We start from the raw sequence: 20,076 nt of genomic DNA, 5'->3' as shown, positions 1-20,076 counted from the left end.
TAATAGAGTGAAATCATTCAGATTGTATCAGGGTTGAATCAGAATCTGAAGACGGTAGAGACTATAGAAAATGATTCAGTCCTACAATGTTTTATTCAGACCCATAATAAAGATGACTGGTTATTCAGTAGAACCCAGGGATAAAAATCTTTTTTCCTCTTCAAGGATGGTATCCAAACAAAGCATCATTGCGCTGAGATGAATTACTTTCCTGTAGACTAAAAGCTGACATCTATCATATTGTAGAAGCACCACAGCTTTGAGTTTCAGACATCATGTGGATGTATTTTGTCATTTCCTTTTTTTCTGGAGAGCACAGTTCTTTAAATCTGTATCACAGTATTTTGTTGCGGAAATTTTTTTAACAAATGACACATTCAATTTTAACATGACATATACTGTAAAAATATCCATAAATTAGCAGTCTTTCATATTTTGGGATTGATGTTTTTAAGGGACATTTAAGGCATTAAGGGATCTTTCTGCCAACAACTTTTAGCCTTAAAAAGTGCATGCATTTTTAATAGTTTAAAGTGATAAATTGTCTGTTGTTGTATATTATGGTACAAAAACCTTATAACTTATGTCTCTCCATATTATTTATTATACATAATAATTTTTTAAACTACTAAAATGTAATAAAAGTCACTTAATTAAACTGTAGAGATGACTTTTCAACATCAGATGTAGACAAAGCAGAGATCAAGGTCCCATAATGCAATTCACAACCACAAATAAACACAAAACACTTGAGTACCACAAAATATGGGAACTAGAATTAACAGATATTTTTTACAATGTAGTCTTAATATCAAGTGCACAGAGACGCATGTAATTAAATTTCCCGAAAACAGCATAACCAAAACAGTGCAGCACAAAAGAGTGCAGAGGTCTGACCAGCTCAGATGGAATGACCTTTGACCTCGGTATTGTTAGGGTGGCCTCCCTTTGAAAACTTGAATAGGGTGTTGTTCTCTCTTCCTGCTGAGATGTAATTGCGAACCCACTCCACTCATTAACTTAGGTTAATCCAAGCATAGTGGTCAGAAACTGGGGACGAATTATTCATTAAATGAGTTCAAGCCCCTGCCTTCCTGAAATTAAATAGATTTCAGAATGCATCTATTTTCTTAAATAATTTACAAAAGGCTTCAACCCTATATAAAAGTTTATGTGTAAGGAATAACACAAGGTGGTGATGGGACCATGAAGTAAAGCTGAATTTTGAGCCAATCATTCCGCTTATACTGTTACCACTCCTCAAGACTGCTCGGGTGTTGTATTTCAATACATTTGTCAGGTTTTGGTCCTCAAACAACTTTGGTGTAGGAATAGTAATACCCTGCAAAAACAAAATAATCAAAACAGCCAAAACTAGTTTTAACCAGCTTATGGCTGGCAAGAACCTGCTTACTTTAGACAAGCAGTTCAAAAGCAATGACCTCATGCTGTTTTTTTTTCTTCAGCAAGGCATCTCATCCAAAGGCTTGTGTTTTAATTTTATTTTATATCGAAGGCTGTGGAATAACAGAAATTAATAGTACAGAACTTTAACCAGAGACTAAAGAATGCCAAAAAGTTAAAGAGACTCCTAAGTGGTGGTCCAGAGTGTAATTTTGGGGCTTGGTTGTGTTTATAAAATGGAAAGCATTGTGTGCTCATGCTTCATTTGTAGTAAATCACGTTATTTGTTCATGCATCTTACTTTGATTATATACAGCTACTCAGTTAACATAAAAACGACTTTCGTATTTCCTAGTTCCTCTGAAAGGCCTGCCTTCAAGTGACCTGATTGGTCAGCTAACATAATGTGCTGTGATTTGCAAATTGGCTCCACATCACCTGGAAGCGTCACGTCTAGACACCCCTCTGCTAACACGCACTGTGCCTCTACTGTGTAAATACTGTCAGTCAGTATAACCACAGCGGTTTAAGCCTGAATTAGACAGAAAATGAAAAGGACACAGCTGAACCTCATTTCTGCTCTTTAAAAAAAACTGACAAGTGTCACATATATTCGGATTCTAAGCTTGTGTAAGTAATATGAAACGTTCACGTATCTTTTGTGAGTTGGTTTTGTTGAGATGTAGAACACAGGGAAAGTGGCCGCATAGAGAGACACTGCAGCGCTGGTGAAGATTGTAGGTGTTTACAGCAGTTTGACGGATAAATGTGAATTAGTAGCTAAATTGTTAACAGTGCCGAAAAGCATTTCCCATTGTTTACCTCCTTGTTACAATATACCGTTATTGCTAGAAAATGAGCATGTAATAGATCAATTTTAACAAAAAATAATACTTACAGGTTGTGGCTCACAATCCACAGCTTATTTTATAATGGCTGGAGCTGCTCCTTCTTTGAGGAGTTTTTAGCTGATTCCAGCACTGAACTGGGAGAGATTCTGGAAGCTGTCCTTTGTCAAACGCTAGCTATATATATATATATATATATATATATATATATATATATATATATATATATATATATATATATATATATATATATATATATATATATATATATATATATATATATATATATATAATTATTTTCTGGAACATAATTCAAATAAAACTGTTAGCACTTCTCTCTTTGTGTTGTGTCCTTTGGAAGCCCAAATACAGGAACAAAAGAAGCACTGTGGAAATAGCAGCGTTTGGACCACATTTTAGCTTGCTCTGCTATAACATTACAGCGCCTTTGGTCACGCCTCTTTGCTGTGTGGGGTGTATGCACGTGGTGAATGCGCATAACCGGGAGCGTTTGTGATCTTAATAACCCAGATGTATTTTTTTGTAGTCCCCAATCTTTGTTCGCTTTAGGCTTTGCTAAAGCTGTATAAGCCAATATCTCCCTTTTCATTGAACTTTGAGTGTATTACATTCAGAGATATTGTTTATGTTTACACAGCTACAATATACATCAACTAAAGTTTAAAATATGATCTCATAGTGGACCACCCCTTTAAAGGGACTTTGCTGTAATGTGGTCAAAACCTGTCTTCAATTACTTTATCCTTGGTTACCTGGCAATAGTTGCAGTCTTCATGTGTTTACCAGCCAATCAGAATCAAGCAATCACAGCCCGGTGATATAAGGTTTTTAAAATGCTTGATAAGATTATGTAACTTTTAAAATGCACATTTTATTCGATATAAAAAGCTGTCATCAAGTGAATTCATCTTGAAAAATGTTACAACAATAATGTTGCTATATGTTTGGTCGTCAGTTCTTAAATTATTAATTAGTATGATCTTAGTAGATAGACAGGCAGGCAGGCAGATAGATAAATAGATAGATAGGTAGACAGACAGACAGACAGACCTTATCTAAAAAGTGGCCAAACTGTTAACAATTAAACTTGGCCTCTACTGTGGAGAAAGCACTCACTGAAGCATGCTTGATTTTATTACATAAGACAGCTGATCACGTGGTCCAGCACGCCCTCTTACTCTTAATCACCAGTGAACTTCATTTTGCCGAGTTTTTATATAAACTGTTTCTTCTGCAAACTCAAAGGACACAGCATATCACCGTCAGCTGCAGGCATGTCTTCAGAGATGCAGAGAGACAGCTATGCCGGTTTCCAGCCGCTCTTCAAGTCATTCGCCACAAATGCGATCCACGTTGGTTCAGAACCCGAGCAGTGGAGCTCTATGGCCGTAGTGCCTCCTATTTCACTGTCCACCACCTTTAAACAGCACGGCCCCGGAAAACATGAGGTGAGTATAAGCAGTGAGATTTATTTTGAGCAGCGCCATTGAGAGATTAGTTTCCACTCCATTTAACTAAATATGACGCAAGATATCAGCATGACTTTTAAGGCTAATTGGTACAATTTTTGTTTAAATTATGAATTAATTTCGTCTGCTTATTAAGTGACTAGAATCAGTCACAGACTCATTTGAACCAGGCAAGAGATAAAATAGTCGTTTTCATAACTGGTTACAGTAATATCATCTATGCTGCAAGTTGACTGAATGTTTACTCAACACATCATGAGAAAAGCCAGATGCTTGAAGTAAAATGCTCACTTGTGAACCACCAGGCGATATTTCCCTTTTGTTACAATGTCTCATTGCTTAGAACGAAGTTATGTAATATGTAGATTTACTCTATTTTTTTTCTAATTATTTATTTATTTATTTATTTTTTGGTGTACCTTATGTCAAAGTGTCGGATAATATATATTCAATCTGCATATTATCAAAGATGTCCTTTTCCTACAGTTACACACTGCTGCATGTCAAATGCCACAAACATTGCTATAAAGAATTATATTTAGTGTTTTTTTTTACTCATTTTCTTTGACTTTGTATTTGCGTTACTCTCTTATTTTATATTGTATGTTCACAGTTCAGAACATTTGTTTTGTGCATTGTTATACTTTCTTTTTAATGTCTTATTTTTCCCTTGTAGGGATATGAGTATATCAAGACTGGTAATCCCACCAGAAACTGTCTCGAGAGAGCTGTGGCTTGTTTGGATGGTGCAAAATACTGTGAGTCATGTCATTTACCAAAACAAAAGCAGACATTTTATGTTTTGTGTACAAATGGCATTGTCATTAACTTTGAGTTTGCTGATAGGTGTTGCTTTTGCCTCTGGAATAGCAGCGACTGCGACCATCACCCATCTTTTAAAGCATGGAGATGGAATTGTGTGCATGTATGATATATATGGAGGTGGGTTGTGGCTCCTGCAGTATTAATGTAAAAAATTGTTACATCTAAAGTGTGAACTGTGAAGAGTCATTTTTTTTCTGAAATTGATAATACATTCATTTATTTTTTTGTTTTTTTTCCCACCAGGAACTAAAGAATATTTCAGAGAAATAATTACAGAATTTGACATTGATGCATCTTTTGTTGACTTCACAAAGCTGGAGGAGCTGAAAGCAGCTTTAAAACAAAATACAAAGGTACAGCGGAGAACATTTTTTCCAAGAATATACTGACGTCTTAAAATGTTTCTTTGACATTTTTGAAAATCCACATTTAAACCTTGATTTTTTTTTGTGTTAAACGTTACCACAGGGGTTTACCTCAGTAACTAAAATATGGTATTAAATATTCCCGTTATGACAGATGGTTTGGTTTGAAACCCCCACAAACCCTACATTAAAGGTTGTGGACATCCAGGCCTGTGCAGATATTGTGCATAAACACAACAAGGACACACTTGTTGTTGTGGACAACACATTCATGTCTCCCTACTTCCAGGTACACACACTTATTTTATGCACAATCATAAGCCAATGTTGCTTTTATCTAATCTATAAATCTAATTTGAATACATCAGGCAATATAAAGTTAGAAAGTACAATACTTGTTCCAGTTTTAAGAAATTCAAGGGCAAAGATATTTTTTTATACTGAAGCTAGATAAATATAAATAGAAAACTAAAATAATTAAAATAGAAATATTTCTTAAATATTTTTCATCCCTGAAACAGCGCCCCCTTGCACTTGGAGCGGACATCTGCATGTGCTCTGGAACAAAATATATGAATGGTATTAAGCTAATAATAGTATAAGTTAGATGCTTCATATCTAATTGAAATTGAACCGATTTGAAATAAAATGATTTGATGATTTGTGTAATTCCAGGACACAGCGATGTTCTCATGGGGCTTATTTCTGTCAATCGTGAGGACCTCTATAAGCGACTGAAGGTTTTGCAAAATGGCAAGTTTTCATCTAAATAGAAAACATTGTGTTTTAAACACAACATAAAAAGTATGTTATATGTAAACATTTTCACCAAAGAAGGTAATTTCTTTCATCATATGCTCACCCTGTACTTGTGAAAAACTTGTCTATGTGTCTTTTTCTGTCTGAAAATCGTCACCTTGGAATTATAAGGTTCTATCTGCGTTCTAAATTATTTAGAGATTTTGAATTTTAAAGTTTTGGCATTCCATACAGCAAACAATATGCAAGGAACCTTTTCCTTTTTATACATCAACATGACAGAGATCCTAAATGTACTCTAAATGTAAATTTTCAAAATTCTCTTTTCTCATTTGCAAATTGGGATAAAAAACCAGGACGAATGCAGATTGAACTTTCTAATTCTAAGAAGTCATTTTTCACTTAGAATTATAAGGTTCTATCTGCCAGATCATTAATTGAAGCATTACTTTTCAACAAATACAACCAGGCTGCTAATTAATTTAATAAAAAAAAATGATGTTGCAGCAATATGTTGATGTTTGAGAAAGTTAAATGTTTGCTTTCTATAACATTTATTTAAGGTTTTAGGATGAATATTTTTCTTGTTCAGATTAAGCATACAAGGCTGTGCTAAATATTTTGTCCAGTGCAGATACTAATCTTATCTTATTAATATCTTAATATTTATTGTTGTAATTAAGACCCCATGAATTAAACTAATTATTTTTCCTTCATGGCTTAGGTTTAAATGTAAAGACTTTAAAAGAAAACAGACAATGAGCAAATGAGTTGTTTAACAAAGTTTAATAAACACTGAGAAATGTTTCACTGACCATATATACACACAGAAAAACATTTCACATTTAATATATATATATATATATATATATATATATAATTTTTTTTTTTTTTTTAACAACGAAGCAGTCCGGTGGAATGACAAAGAAAGCTGATCCTGATTGGTGTGTGCATTTAAAAAGGCTGATTGGCTCACAGAAAGAACCTTATAGGGCCAAGCTTGAGTTTGACTTTGTAGATAAAACCTTTATTGTTTTTTTAAAATAAAAAATCTTAAAATGTAAATAACTTACACATAATGTAAGTTATCATTTAACAACAATATGTGAATAACTCAATTATAATTATAATTCTAAAGTAACAAAATGTTGGAAACTTATAACCATTGACCTCCATAGTATGTGTTATCCCTACTGCGAAAGTCAATGGTTACAGGTTTGATACATTTTTCAAAATAACTTTTTTGTGTTTAACAGTAAAAGGAAATTCATGAAGGTATTGGATCACTTGGAGTGCGTAATTGGCAAAATTTCATTTTTGGGTGAACTCTCTTTTTAATATCCAAATTTTCTGTAAAAGCTCTTCTCTTTATGATTCAGTTGTGTGAGTTTGATTTGATTTATTTGTACTAACAGCAGAGAACAGATACATTGTGTTATGTACATTGATACAATGTCAAATCTACATTTGTTATCGATGACTACTGTATATTGGCACAGTTTGATAAATAATTATGTGGATAGATGCATCTTAATGGTTTCCTTGTTCTCAGATTTTATGCAAATTTGAAATATAAAACTGTAATTCACACAAAAATGTGCTTTTATTGCTGCTGTATGATCAGCTTTGATTTTTAATCGTGTATTTACAAGACCAATGACTGATACCACTGAGCTTATCACTGAAATTTGTCAAAAAGGAATCTCATCTCTTTTAATTAATTTTAATCTCATTAATTTAATTTTTGCAAAATACATGTGTTAACATGCCCAAGAGAGGCATAATACAAAATGTTCAGACATTTTTTCTGGGAAGAAGAAAATATGCCTTTAATTTTCTTTAATAGAAGTTACATGTCTTCAGGTGAACGTAAAATCCTGTTTTAATATCTATAGCCTATATTTCCCTATTGCTACATTTCCTCACACGGTTTAGAAGTTATGTAAAATGTTAATTTTCCTTTTAATCACTTTATTGGAGTACATACCTCATCTTGAAGTGTCTGATTTCTTTTTCCTTTGCTTATTGTTATCCTTTATATAATGTAGTTTTTAATTCACTCTATTCATTGCTTTGATTTATTTTTAATGCACAACTCCCACCTTTACATGGACACCAACCAATATTCTGATTTTAATACCATTAAGACAATACTCTTAATAAAAATCTACCATGTAAACAGAAATATTTCATTACTTTAATCTGACTAAATTCATAATAAAACTAAACAGAAATTGAATCATGAGTCATGTAAACAACTTAATCAAACTATTAGCTTCGTGTAGGACTTTTCACTGCATTTTGACAAGATTTTCTCCTTACACTAATATTTTCATGCTGATTCAGCCTGACTGTTACTCTAAAAAGGACTTTGAGTTAAATGTGTAGCATATTTTCACCTGTCTCTTTTTCCCATAGCTGTTGGTGCTGTGCCGTCTCCATTTGACTGTTACATGTGCAATCGGGGTCTAAAGACGCTGCACCTGAGGATGAAGCAGCACTTTAAGAATGCACTGGCTGTTGCACAGTTTTTAGAGGCCGACCCGAGGGTGGACAGTGTCATCTTCCCAGGTCATTAATCCTTAATTATGTTGAAGTTTACATTGAATGAATGTGATGTATTTTCAATACAAATAACCTAAATTCAAATTATCACTAATGAAAAAACTTCAAATTTCATCACTACGCTTGTCTTTTTTTTATTAATGCATAAATGACATATACAAAACAATGCCAGAGGTGTATATACAAATATATAAAGCATAAAAGAGTTATATAAATGTACAAAAACTCAATAAGTAAAACAAAGTAAAATAAAATAAAGAATAATAAATAATATTACAAAGGGCGATGCAGTGGCGCAGTAGGTAGTGCTGTCGCCTCACAGCAAGAAGGTCGCTGGGTAGCTGGTACAAGCCTCGGCTCAGTTGGCGTTTCTGTGTGGAGTTTGCATGTTCTCCCTGCGTTAGCGTGTGTTTCCTCCGGGTGCTCTGGATTCCCCCACAGTCCAAAGACATGCGGTACAGGTGAATTGGGTAGGCTAAATTGTCCGTGGTGTATGAGTGTGTTTGTGTGTGTGTGTGTGTGTGGATGTTTCCCAGAGATGGGTTTCGGCTGGAAGGGCATCTGCAACATAAAAACTTGCTGGATAAGTTGGCGGTTCATTCCGCTGTGGCAACACCGGATTAATAAAGGGCCTAAGCCGACAAGAAAATGAATGAATTAATAATAATATAAATAAAGGAACTAAAAAAAAAGAATGAATGAATGAATGAATAATATTACAAATGACGCTAGGTGTTGCTATCTCACAATAACTTAATTTTGTCAAACAAATACACAGATATAACAGCTTTTTTGTTTGTACTCTCCTTAATAATATTTATACAAATATCTAGTTCTATAAGTATCACTGAGAAAAGAGGTTTCTGACTGCTAATTTTACGATGGATATGAAACTTGGTAAGTATAATAAAACAAATAATAACATAAGCTTCATTTTCTAACTTCTTACACTTCAAATAACAAAAAATGCCATATTCATACAGTAAATGAAAATTTTGCACCACTTTATCATTTATAAGTGATTTTTCATAAACTAATTTCGAGAGGAGCACGTGATATGATTGAGCATGACTGGCTGCTCATCTGTAATCAGTAATAATCCAATCAGAGTGATCCTAGTTTACAATAAATGGATCGTTTTCTCCCTACTGCTCTATCTTCGTTTTGGAAGAATCCTCCCTTTCACCCATTCTCCTCCTTTTCCTCCCTTTACCAGGGGGAGTTCTTGAGACATACCGGATCTCGGATCCCTTTATATGCTTATTGAACGGGCGAGAGCCTTGAGCTCAATTATTTCTGAGCTAAGGGTTCTCTCCCAGGACAGCATACCAAACCTGCTATAAATGCTAAGCATATCTAAGTGGGAACTCTTAAATTTAGATACCTTCTATCATAAACTTTGTGTATACTGACAATGCCAGAAAATATGAGGTACTGTTACTGGGTATAATAAACAGAATGAACAATTGACATCCATGTCTTCAATAAATCTACTTAAATGCTTAACAGGGTAACATTTGTGTAGTATGATGTCCTTGATTTTATTTGTAATTAGATATTTATTAGGTAATATCAACACTTTCCACCAATTACTATTTTTAATAAATTTAGATCAATAGAAAATAACATATGATTTACTAACCAGTTCTTTTTTGGAATAATAGACGTATGTTCTTCTTATTATTCTTTTTGCTAAATGAAAAACAAATTTTGCCACAGAGCAAAGAAAAGATTTTTAGAGTAAGAAAGACCTCTACATAAAGAAACAATACTAGAAGAGATAGCTCCAATTACAGAGGCAACATGTCTTTATTATGAGTTTTGATCAGTTTAATGTGTACTTACTGAATAAAATTATGACATATTTAAAATCTAATTTCAAACTTTTTAACGATAGTGCCAATGTCAACATACCTGAGCTATTTCGCTAAAAATAACTGATATCAATTAACTTTTGGTATTTTTTTTTCTTCAGGTCTTCCTTCTCACCCTCAACATGAGCTGGCAAAAAGACAGTGCCGAGGCTGTTCTGGGATGGTCTCGTTCTACATAAAAGGACAACTTGAGCATGCCTCAACCTTCCTCAGCAATCTGAAGGTGCTCAAAAGCATCCTATTGTTGAAAAATCTTTAACATCTTATGTTTTTTTTGACTATGTTCTATTCTGAATTCCAGGTGGTTGCACTTGCTGAAAGTCTTGGTGGTATTGAGAGTCTAGCAAAGCTTCCGTAAGTACTGAGGTGCACTACTGAGAGGAATTTTCACTGAATATTGTGTTTATGAAAAGCATCTTTGTTTTTTTTTAATGAGTGTTTATGTGGGTGTTAGTTTTAAAAAGGTTTAAGAGTGCTCAGTTCGAATGACCACAAGGGGGCGCAAGCACTTTAATGTTTACCAACAGAAACGAGTCGACGCTTTTGATGCCTGAATATTTTGCATCCGATGTACGTTATTTAGCGAGAACTAATTAAACATTTCTTTAGGTCATACTATAATACTCGGCCTACAGTGTAAAAGCAAAGTTAAAATTGGTAATACAAGTCTCATGAAACGTCATTGTGTCAGATTTGAGATGCTTTTGTTCTCAAGTAATTTACAAGGTGGTCAAAAATAACATCAATTAATTATCTCTTGCTAAATCTTTCTTGATATCAAACCTTGTCCAATGTTATCATGATTTATACTGGAAAATAGATTTTTATCCTGGGAAATAGGTTCTGAATCAATCAAAAACTCATTTTGAGGAGACATTTCATCCACTTCTGTTTCCCATAGTGCACTTTTTCTTTTCCAGAGCGACTATGCCTCATGTTTCACTGAGTAAGGATGAAAGGGAAAAGCTGGGCATCAGTGATACACTCATCCGTCTTTCAGTGGGTCTGGAGGACGAGGAAGATATTATTGCAGATCTGGACCAAGCTCTTAGTGCTGCAGTGAGTATCTCAGAACCCATATTTAGGAATATAATGTGTCAGTAGATAATAACTTGTAATTTGCCATCACACACTTGTTGTGCATTTAAGCATACTCCAATTTTAGCTGTATTTACTGTGTCTAGCAAAGAAAGTCATTAGACTGAAGGATAGTTCTGACAAAACTGTATTTTCAGCAAGTTCTTAACAAGGACACCTACTGTAATAACTGATATTAGATTAAATTAGATTCAACTTGTCATTTCTCATGTACAAGGAAACGAAATACAGTTTAGGTCTAACCAGGAGTGCAATAGCAGCAAGTGCAGGATATACTGTAGTTATAAAGTGCATTTATAGAAAAACTATGGTGATATTTACAAAATGATATATTATGAACATCATATATAGTTTGTATTAGCTACGAACAGAGATTAACAATAGATGAATATATGTACAGGCTGTTATTAATTAACAGAAGTATGCAGATATATATTAACATAATTACAAATGTATATGTACAGTGGCTATGTACATAATTACAAATGTATGTGTATAGTGGCTATGTACATAATTACAAATGTATATGTACAGTGGCTATGTACATAATTACAAATGAATATGTGCAGTGGGTATGTACATAATTACAAATGTATATGTACAGTGGCTATGTACATAATTACAAATGTATATGTACAGTGGGTATGTACATAATTACAAACGTATATGTGCAGTGGGTATGTACATAATTACAAACGTATATGTGCAGTGGGTATGTACATAATTACAAACGTATATGTGCAGTGGGTATGTACATAATTACAAATGTATATGTGCAGTGGGTATGTACATAATTACAAACGTATACGTGCAGTGGGTATGTACATAATTACAAATGTATATGTACAGTGGGTATGTACATAATTACAAACGTATACGTGCAGTGGGTATGTACATAATTACAAATGTATATGTACAGTGGGTATGTACATAATTACAAACGTATATGTGCAGTGGGTATGTACATAATTACAAACGTATATGTGCAGTGGGTATGTACATAATTACAAATGTATATGTACAGTGGGTATGTACATAATTACAAATGTATATGTACAGTGGGTATGTACATAATTACAAACGTATATGTGCAGTGGGTATGTACATAATTACAAATGTATATGTACAGTGGGTATGTACATAATTACAAACGTATATGTGCAGTGGGTATGTACATAATTACAAATGTATATGTACAGTGGGTGTGTACAATTCAAACTGAATTGAATGAATTAGTGCAATGTAGTGCGATTTGAATATGTGCAATTTTTAAATGTACAAACAGTAAAGAGTGCAGTGATTATGGGGAGTAAAAGTTATGAGGAGATAGCGGGGGTGTATGAGGGGGAAAAATAGTCAGTGGGGGACAGAGTTCAAAAGGGAGTGAAAGGTTCAGGGGGAAAAAGCTGTTCCTCAGTGTGCTGGGTGTTGCCCAGGGGAGCCTGAAGCGCCAGCCGGATGACAGGATAGAAAACAGTCTGTGAGCAGGGTGAGAGGAGTCCTTAAGAGTACTGTGTGCTTGGCACAGACAGGATGTCCTCAATGGCTGGAAGATGGCAGTCCCTGTGATGCGTTGGGCAGTTTTCACTACCTGCTGCAGTGCCTTACGCTCAGCAACAGAGCTGCTTCCATACCAGAATGTGACACAGTTGGTCAGGATACTCTCTATCTAAGTTCACCAAGACAGCTGATGACCGCTGGTTCTTCTTAAGTTGCCAGAGACACTGCTGAGCCTTCTTGACCAGGCTTGAGGTTTTGGTGGTCCAGGTCCTTTGAGATGTGGGTCCCCAGGAACTTGAAGGATTGGTTGAACAGTCATCCCATTGATTTGGATGGGATCATGTGAGCCTGTTTGTCCCATCCTGAAGTCTACAATGAGCTCCTTGGTCTTAGTGGTGTTAAGGAGCAAATTATTGTCTGTGCATCAAGTGGCCAGATGCTTTATCTTCGTCCTGTAGGCATCTCATCATTGTTGCGGCTTAGACCGATAATTAACCTTAATTGATAAATGTATATGAAAAATATAAAGTATAAAAACACGTATGAAAAAAATGATACTGTATAATATTTTTGCAGAAATCATTGTATACAGTACAGTGCAGCAGCAAAGAGTATTATAGTGTGTTTACAATTTAGTCAAGTTGTGATAGCAACCAACCAGGACCTTGCATATTTGCATTACATGAATCAATTTAAACATTTTTTTTTTAATGTGAATGTAAACACTGTGTGGGATCTATTTATTCAATGCACATAATCTATAACTTGCGCATCAATACAACAATAGTCCAAACAAACACTTTCAGTCACATTAGTTCTAGATCTACAGATGGCCAGTGCATTATGTGTATATGACATTAATGTTATCTTGCTAAAGGCATCATACATAGTTGTGTTCATTTCTATTAGTATAGCCTCAATTTTCTGCCCAAAGGTGCTTTCGTGTGTTTAATGGCGCGTCCTTGCGAAAACTGATTTTATTCCCTGAAATATGGGATTGTTTTAAGCGTGTGTCAACACTGACATCATTTTAGCCCATAAAGTTCAGCGAGCCATCTCTGAGAGCGCAGGTCATTTCCCCTCACTCTGAAAAAAGAAGGTTCCAGGAAATAAAGACAAATCAGCTTAGATCACAGCCTGAGAATTACTCCCATAGAAACGGAGAAACTAGGAGTTGCTTTCTCTCTTGGGAAACCTATCTGCTCTTTTGGACGCAGCCCTAAAGTGTGATATAGCAGCGGTGAAGATGCTCTTATTAGAGAGCAAAGGTGCCGCAGTGTAATTTGATAAGATGTGCACATTGGTACACCATGCACCCCATTATTGTGATGGTCTTTGTATGTCTTAGGCGAGAGTCTTTTTTGTGGCCAGAAATTCAATGGTAGCTGTATTTTCTTATCTAATCGCTTTACATGCGCTTTGCCGCTCAACTAAAGAGAATGGAAATGAAATCATGTATCCAATTGATATCCAGTACCCCTCTGAGATCATTACAATAAGAGCTTGTGTGATGTGCGGTGTGTTTTAATTTAGTCCCATACGTTCTTAGGGGTGCATTCCATTAGGTCCTGGCACACAGTTTTCCTTTGGGAGTTATGGATCTTCGGTCTCCTCTGTTCTTTCTGAAAAGCGTAGGTTAATTATCTGCACTTTGGTGAGGTTTAGAGCTGTCATTTCTTAAAAAAAGGCTGGATATGCTGACGTTCACATCTTTAAATGAACCACTCTCTGCAGTTAAATTGCTTCCTTTGTGGATGCTGTTTTCACCAGTGTGGTGAGACTGTAAGGGATTGCATTGTTAGGCAGCTGAGGACTGATTGATTTTTATTTAACAACAAATCATTAAAAAATAAATATCTATTATGATTTTAACAAAAAAGTTCAACATTAACATATATAACAAGGGGAAAATATAATATTTTAAACTGGAGTAATACCTGCTGAACATGTAGTTTTAGATTACAAGGTGAAATTACAATTGAAAATATGTGACCTCGGACCACAAAAAAAAAGTTCTGCTGGCCTCAGGCCGCCTAATCAAAGGTTGGCTAACCAATCAACCATAGACAAAGAAATGACCATTTAAAGACTTTTCGTTATTGATTAACTTTTTGTATCAGAAGCCGGATAGACGGAAACATGCTGAATTAACTCACAAATGAAGCGATGTCTCTGTTGAGCGCCCGCACTATACTTTCCTCAGATATACAGGCATTATATAACTGATACAGAGCTACCGGATCAAATAGCCCACACAAACATTTATCAATAATGCAGAGTCTAACTGAATAGAAATAAGTCTAACTGATAAGAAAGCAAACCTTTTTGTCAATGTTTAATTTGTGTCTGTATTGCCTCAGACTCTTACTGTCATTCTTATAAAGTATTGGCACTGGATATTTCATCAGACAATAATTCTGATGCTAAAGTCTGCTGTAAATGACTTGTAAGACCAATTTTCTTTTGGGAATTAGAAACACGGACTTTTAAAGTTGTCTTTATTATTTCATTTCTGATCAGCTAAAGTTCTAAAAATATTTAAACATATGACATCTTATATTCCAACTGTTAGAAGTTTTTTATGCATATTGCATTTATTACATGTGTGCTTGTAGAATATGATCAAATATAGACAATAATCAATATAGTAGACTACAAATACAGTAGACTATAAATCAAATAGTAGAAAATGAGATAATATTAATTGTAATAATAATTAACAACAATATTAAAATAATTCTAACAAATATATTAATAGAAAAAAATACTTTTGTGTGGCAATAAAATAAACCCCTGGGCTTGCTATAGGCAACGTGTTTTCAATCTGGCCATGGTTACCTGGGTATAAAACCCAAATATACATTGTATGAGTCAAAATGATAGATTTTTATCATTTTTATTTAATCCAAAAACATATATTTGTATATACGTTATAACAGGGTATATGCAGGAATCCTAAAGATCATTTCAATACCTTTTTAAGACTTTTTAAAGACCTCTGAATATTTTAAGACCTCATCGCCACTTCAAGTTCTAATCAGCATCAAACCTTTAACTTAATAAACAGTTGTTAATAAACAGTTGTAGTTAAATAAATCAATAGGGCACAACCATGCAAAAGAACTCTGATAAGTCGGAGGAAACAAAGCTTGAAAGAATAAATTATTCGGTTGTTTTCAACGACAAACTTCAGCCACTGTTTAAACTCGTCTTTCTCTAACCAGTAGTACGCAAACTTACATTTTCCCATTTTGCCGACTGTTTTGCTACATCAAATTACGTGACATCACCCAGACGGAGGAGCTTGTCTGGACGTGTCCTGGCTTGAACTAATCACGTGGATCGAGCACGTCGTTCTAAATATTAGGAGGAAAATAAATGTATTTGTGCTTTTTTGGAGTCAAACACTTTAGACAATGCTTAAACAAAAAAGTAAGACCTCGTAAAACCACTATCAAGACATTTTAATACCTTTTAAGGGCCTTAATTTTTTGAGAATTGATTTATCAACTTTTAATACTTTTTAAGACCCTGCGGACACTCTATATAAATATAAACTCTTAAGTAAAGATCATCTTTACTTAGAAAAAATGTTGTATCTCGACTTCACAACAAACCCTACATCAGTGGAAATGTTATTTTAATTAGCTTAGTAATTCTCACCTCATTCAGAACTGTGGCTAGTTTTGCAGTCCAGGGTCACATTTTTAAAGAGAAATATATAATTGTTTTTACTTATTTATACTCAGTATATGCTGTACTTTTGATCAAATAAATACAGCATGGTTAAACATTTAAGGAGTGCCTTTGAGTAATGAGTTGTTTGGTGCTTTTCTGTTTTATTTATAACCAATACATGTCTCTCTTCAATATTTGATTCATCTAATGTTATATTACCCATTTCTTTTTTTTTAAAACAGCATCCAAAAAAGTAAGAGGGTGATCAAGATCAATCAAGAACAGAAGTGATGCCACGTGCCACAAAATAATGTCTTTGTCATCTTGTCCACATTTCTAATTTACTTGCTACATGACAGTCGCTTGAAAAACATTAATTGCATCTGTCACAGTACAAAAATAATCTTCAAGAAACTCATTTGCCATCATTCATTCAAAGGAGAATTGCTGCTTTTGCATTTCTACCTTTTTTTTTTATTATTATTATTATTTTTTAGTAATTATAGTTTGAGGCAGTGGGCAGCCAAACAGGCGCTCTGCTATTAAAGGTTTTAATATAGGAAAATGCTTGCACTGCAAGGAAAAAAAACAATATCATTCTAATGAAGATTTTTATTTGCCTTTTTTATATAGACTATTCAAGTGAGTTATTCAAGAATATGTAACAAGAACTACAACAAATAGAATAGACAGCTTTAAAGTAATGCACAAGCACAATCAAATCTTTAGTTTCTGCATCAATAATGAGGCTCAATCACTTCATAATGTTCGAATCACCCATCTTTGACCCGTGTGGGTTTTTCAAATACTGATTAGATGCTTGAGTGTTTTTGAATTTGTGCATTTATAGTAAATGAAATGTGATGACTGATTGCATAGCAAATGTTTTTACGTAAACCCTCCCAGCAGGCACAACATCATTAGCTGTTAATATTTGGTTAGATTTAGGTTGTGACGTCAAGTGACCAAAATTTTATGTCTAGCCAGCATATAAAGACAATGTTATTTTGACGTATTATAACGTCGTGACATGATTTTGATATTTGGTTGATTTTTAGGTTGTGTTGGAAAGTGAACAAAAAATGCAACATCCAACATCTTAAACCAATGTTATATTGACGTCAAATACTAACATTTATTTGTCAGGTTTAGTAACCAAAATTCAATGTCTGATAGACATCGTAGTGGTAATGTCCACACAACGTCATGCTGTAACATCATTAGATGTTGATATTTGGTTGATTTTATGTTGGAAATTGACTTCGACCTGACGTTGAGTTCTACTGTCAACCTGATTTTTATTTCAAACAAAATGTAACGTCCAAACGACATTGGGGTACAGTGACTACGTGTACATAGACATCAGTAACTTAATTATTTGCCTTAATCTAATTAAGACAATAATAAGATTAAGGTGTTTACATGATTTGTTGTTTTCATAGTTCCTTTTCATGATCACGTTTTAAGTGTTATAGCAGATAATTCGATTAACGTCATTGTGTCACCATGCTATCTGCATTTCCTCCGGAGTTTCATGTAATTTCGGGTGTTTCATTTTTAATTTGTCAACTTTAACTGCAGTTTGGCACTTTCACTTTTCATTTGGGAACATTTTATGCATGCCCCCCATGACAAACAAGATATTGGGTGCAACTATGAACTGCTGGAAGAAAGTTGTTTTAATAAAAGTTCATACCGCATGCTGAATGTAAGAAAAAACCTCAGCATTTCATGATACAGGTCTGTGGTCTGCACTGACTCGGCAGGTGCAGACAGTGTCAAACAGCCATATGTTTGTGTGCGCGCGCGTGTGTGTGTACTAATCTGTCGCAAAACGCGGTGAAAAGTCCTACATAATGGGAAAAGTTCGATTAATGTATTTACATGTTTGTAATTGAAATGAAGTTTACGGCCCTTTGGCCGCCGGGAAGAAGGAGGCGGAGAACGTTCGAGGTTACTAAAGTAACCCTTCGTTCCCCGAGGAGGGGAACGGAAGCACTATAAGTGGATTTGATTTGTAAAATCCACGCATTGGGAGGTTCGGTTCAGAAGCTACTCGTCTGAAAGAGTATTGAACGGGCCAATTAAGAATGAATTGGCAGCGCAAGCCTGCGCAGGTGAGCGGCATAAGCAATCAACTGAGTATATAAGCTCACCTGGCGCAGCAGACGCTATCCTTTTTAAGCTGAAGAGACTTTCAACAGCTAAGGGACAGTCATTATGGCGACGGAGTATAGTGCTTCCGTTCCCCTCCTCGGGGAACGAAGGGTTACTTTAGTAACCTCGAACGTTCCCCTTCGGGGGGAACTTCAGCACTATAAGTGGATTTGATTTGTAAAATCCACGCATTGGGAGCCCATTGAAAGCGCCATAATGACTGCACCTTACCAACACCCCCGATGAGGAGATAGTCAAGCAAGCGTGACGCACCCACATCATGGGGGGCGCGGTCCTCCAACGTGTCCCTGGCCCTAATTTATCCTACTTCAACAGAAGTTTTACGGATTTATATATATTTTTTGGGAAGTCGTGAGCATCTAGATAATTCTAGGAAAATACGACAGTACGTTGGGAAGCGTGCAATCCCGATAGGGAGGACGCTGCGGAGGCCATCCGTTACCCAAGGGGGGATAGATGGCAGAATTTACATATGGACTAGCCCTAAAAAGGGGGAGTACGCATAGCAAAAGAGTGGTTAGCGGGGAGGGAAGACACGGGTCCGCCCAGGGGGGGGGGACTTAACCGTGGCTGAATAAGCATATGGGATCGCCTAGTGGGGACCACGCATAGCAGGCACCTTTACCCAAAACGCGGGCTGACCAGCGGGCAGACCTACAACGTAGTGGGCCAGCAAGTGACTCCTCCGCTGAGTCAGTGCTGGGGGCCACGGAGGAATCTGCAGGGCTCACCTGACGGGGAACTTTACTGACAGATAAAAAAGGCGCACGTATCTCCGTGTTAGGGAAAATGGCGCAGCAAGCGTGTTTCAACACCCTACCGAATTGTTTCCTCAATCACCAAGGGTTACCTAATACCCTTGAGGAAACCGGCTCCACCCGCAGATTGTAAAACCTTGCAAATGTGTTGGGTGTCACCCAGCCCGCAGCTCTACAGATGTCTGTTAGAGGGGCGCCGCGTGCGCGCGCTCGAGAGGATGCGAAGCTCCGAGTGGAGTGCGCACGCGCTCTCGGGGGACGCGGCTCATCTCGGCTCTGATAGTGAAAGAAAGGCATCCACAATCTAGTGGGAACTTATTTCGGTACGGCACTTCCCTGCTGCCGACCGCTATAACAGACGAAGAGCTGCTCAGATGATCTAAACTCTGAGTGCGGTCCGGATAATACGCAAAACGCGAACTGGACAATAAATAAGGGCTGGGTCTGCCTCCTCCGAGGGCAGCGCTTGCAGGCTCACTACCTCGTATTAAAACGGAGTGGTAGGAACCTTGGGCACATATCGCGGGCGGGGTCTCATACGTGAGAGAAGCCAGCCCAATTACAGGCACGAGTCACTGACCGAAAAATGCCTCCGGGTCCCCGACCCTCTAATCGATATCAACGCGACCAGCAGAGCTGTCTTCAGGGACAGAAAATACTGAGTCGAGGATCGAAGGGATCTGACGCGGCTTGTGTAGCGAGGGCGAGATCCTAAGAGGGCATGAGAGGGGGCG

The 20,076-nt window shown here is 36.0% G+C and overlaps 1 protein-coding gene across 8 annotated transcripts in view; it reads left to right on the top strand.

Moving 5' to 3' along the window:
• The first annotated feature begins 3,515 nt into the window (after window positions 1-3,515).
• The window catches only part of cthl (cystathionase (cystathionine gamma-lyase), like), a 62,731-nt gene continuing 46,170 nt past the window's right edge, over window positions 3,516-20,076 (top strand). For 3 of the 8 annotated variants that reach the window (XM_073952842.1, XM_073952840.1, XM_073952839.1), the window contains exons 1-11: window positions 3,518-3,721; window positions 4,419-4,500; window positions 4,589-4,684; window positions 4,811-4,920; window positions 5,087-5,221; window positions 5,454-5,511; window positions 5,608-5,685; window positions 8,110-8,262; window positions 10,232-10,353; window positions 10,432-10,484; window positions 11,051-11,189. In XM_073952842.1, coding sequence (XP_073808943.1) covers window positions 3,548-3,721; window positions 4,419-4,500; window positions 4,589-4,684; window positions 4,811-4,920; window positions 5,087-5,221; window positions 5,454-5,511; window positions 5,608-5,685; window positions 8,110-8,262; window positions 10,232-10,353; window positions 10,432-10,484; window positions 11,051-11,189 — 1,200 coding nt within the window. In that variant the 5' untranslated portion in view covers window positions 3,518-3,547. Of the gene's footprint in view, window positions 3,722-4,418; window positions 4,501-4,588; window positions 4,685-4,810; window positions 4,921-5,086; window positions 5,222-5,453; window positions 5,512-5,607; window positions 5,686-8,109; window positions 8,263-10,231; window positions 10,354-10,431; window positions 10,485-11,050; window positions 11,190-12,756; window positions 15,216-16,648; window positions 18,524-20,076 lie in introns of those variants that run through there. The other 5 variants (NM_001005400.2, XM_073952845.1, XM_073952844.1 and 2 more) reach the window with 5 other exon arrangements.

This window comes from Danio rerio, chromosome 6, assembly GCF_049306965.1.
Source record: "Danio rerio strain Tuebingen ecotype United States chromosome 6, GRCz12tu, whole genome shotgun sequence".
In the NCBI taxonomy this organism is placed as follows: Eukaryota; Metazoa; Chordata; class Actinopteri; order Cypriniformes; family Danionidae; genus Danio; species Danio rerio.
Note: the sequence above shows the minus strand (reverse complement) of the source record. Positions and strands in the feature narration are given on the sequence as shown.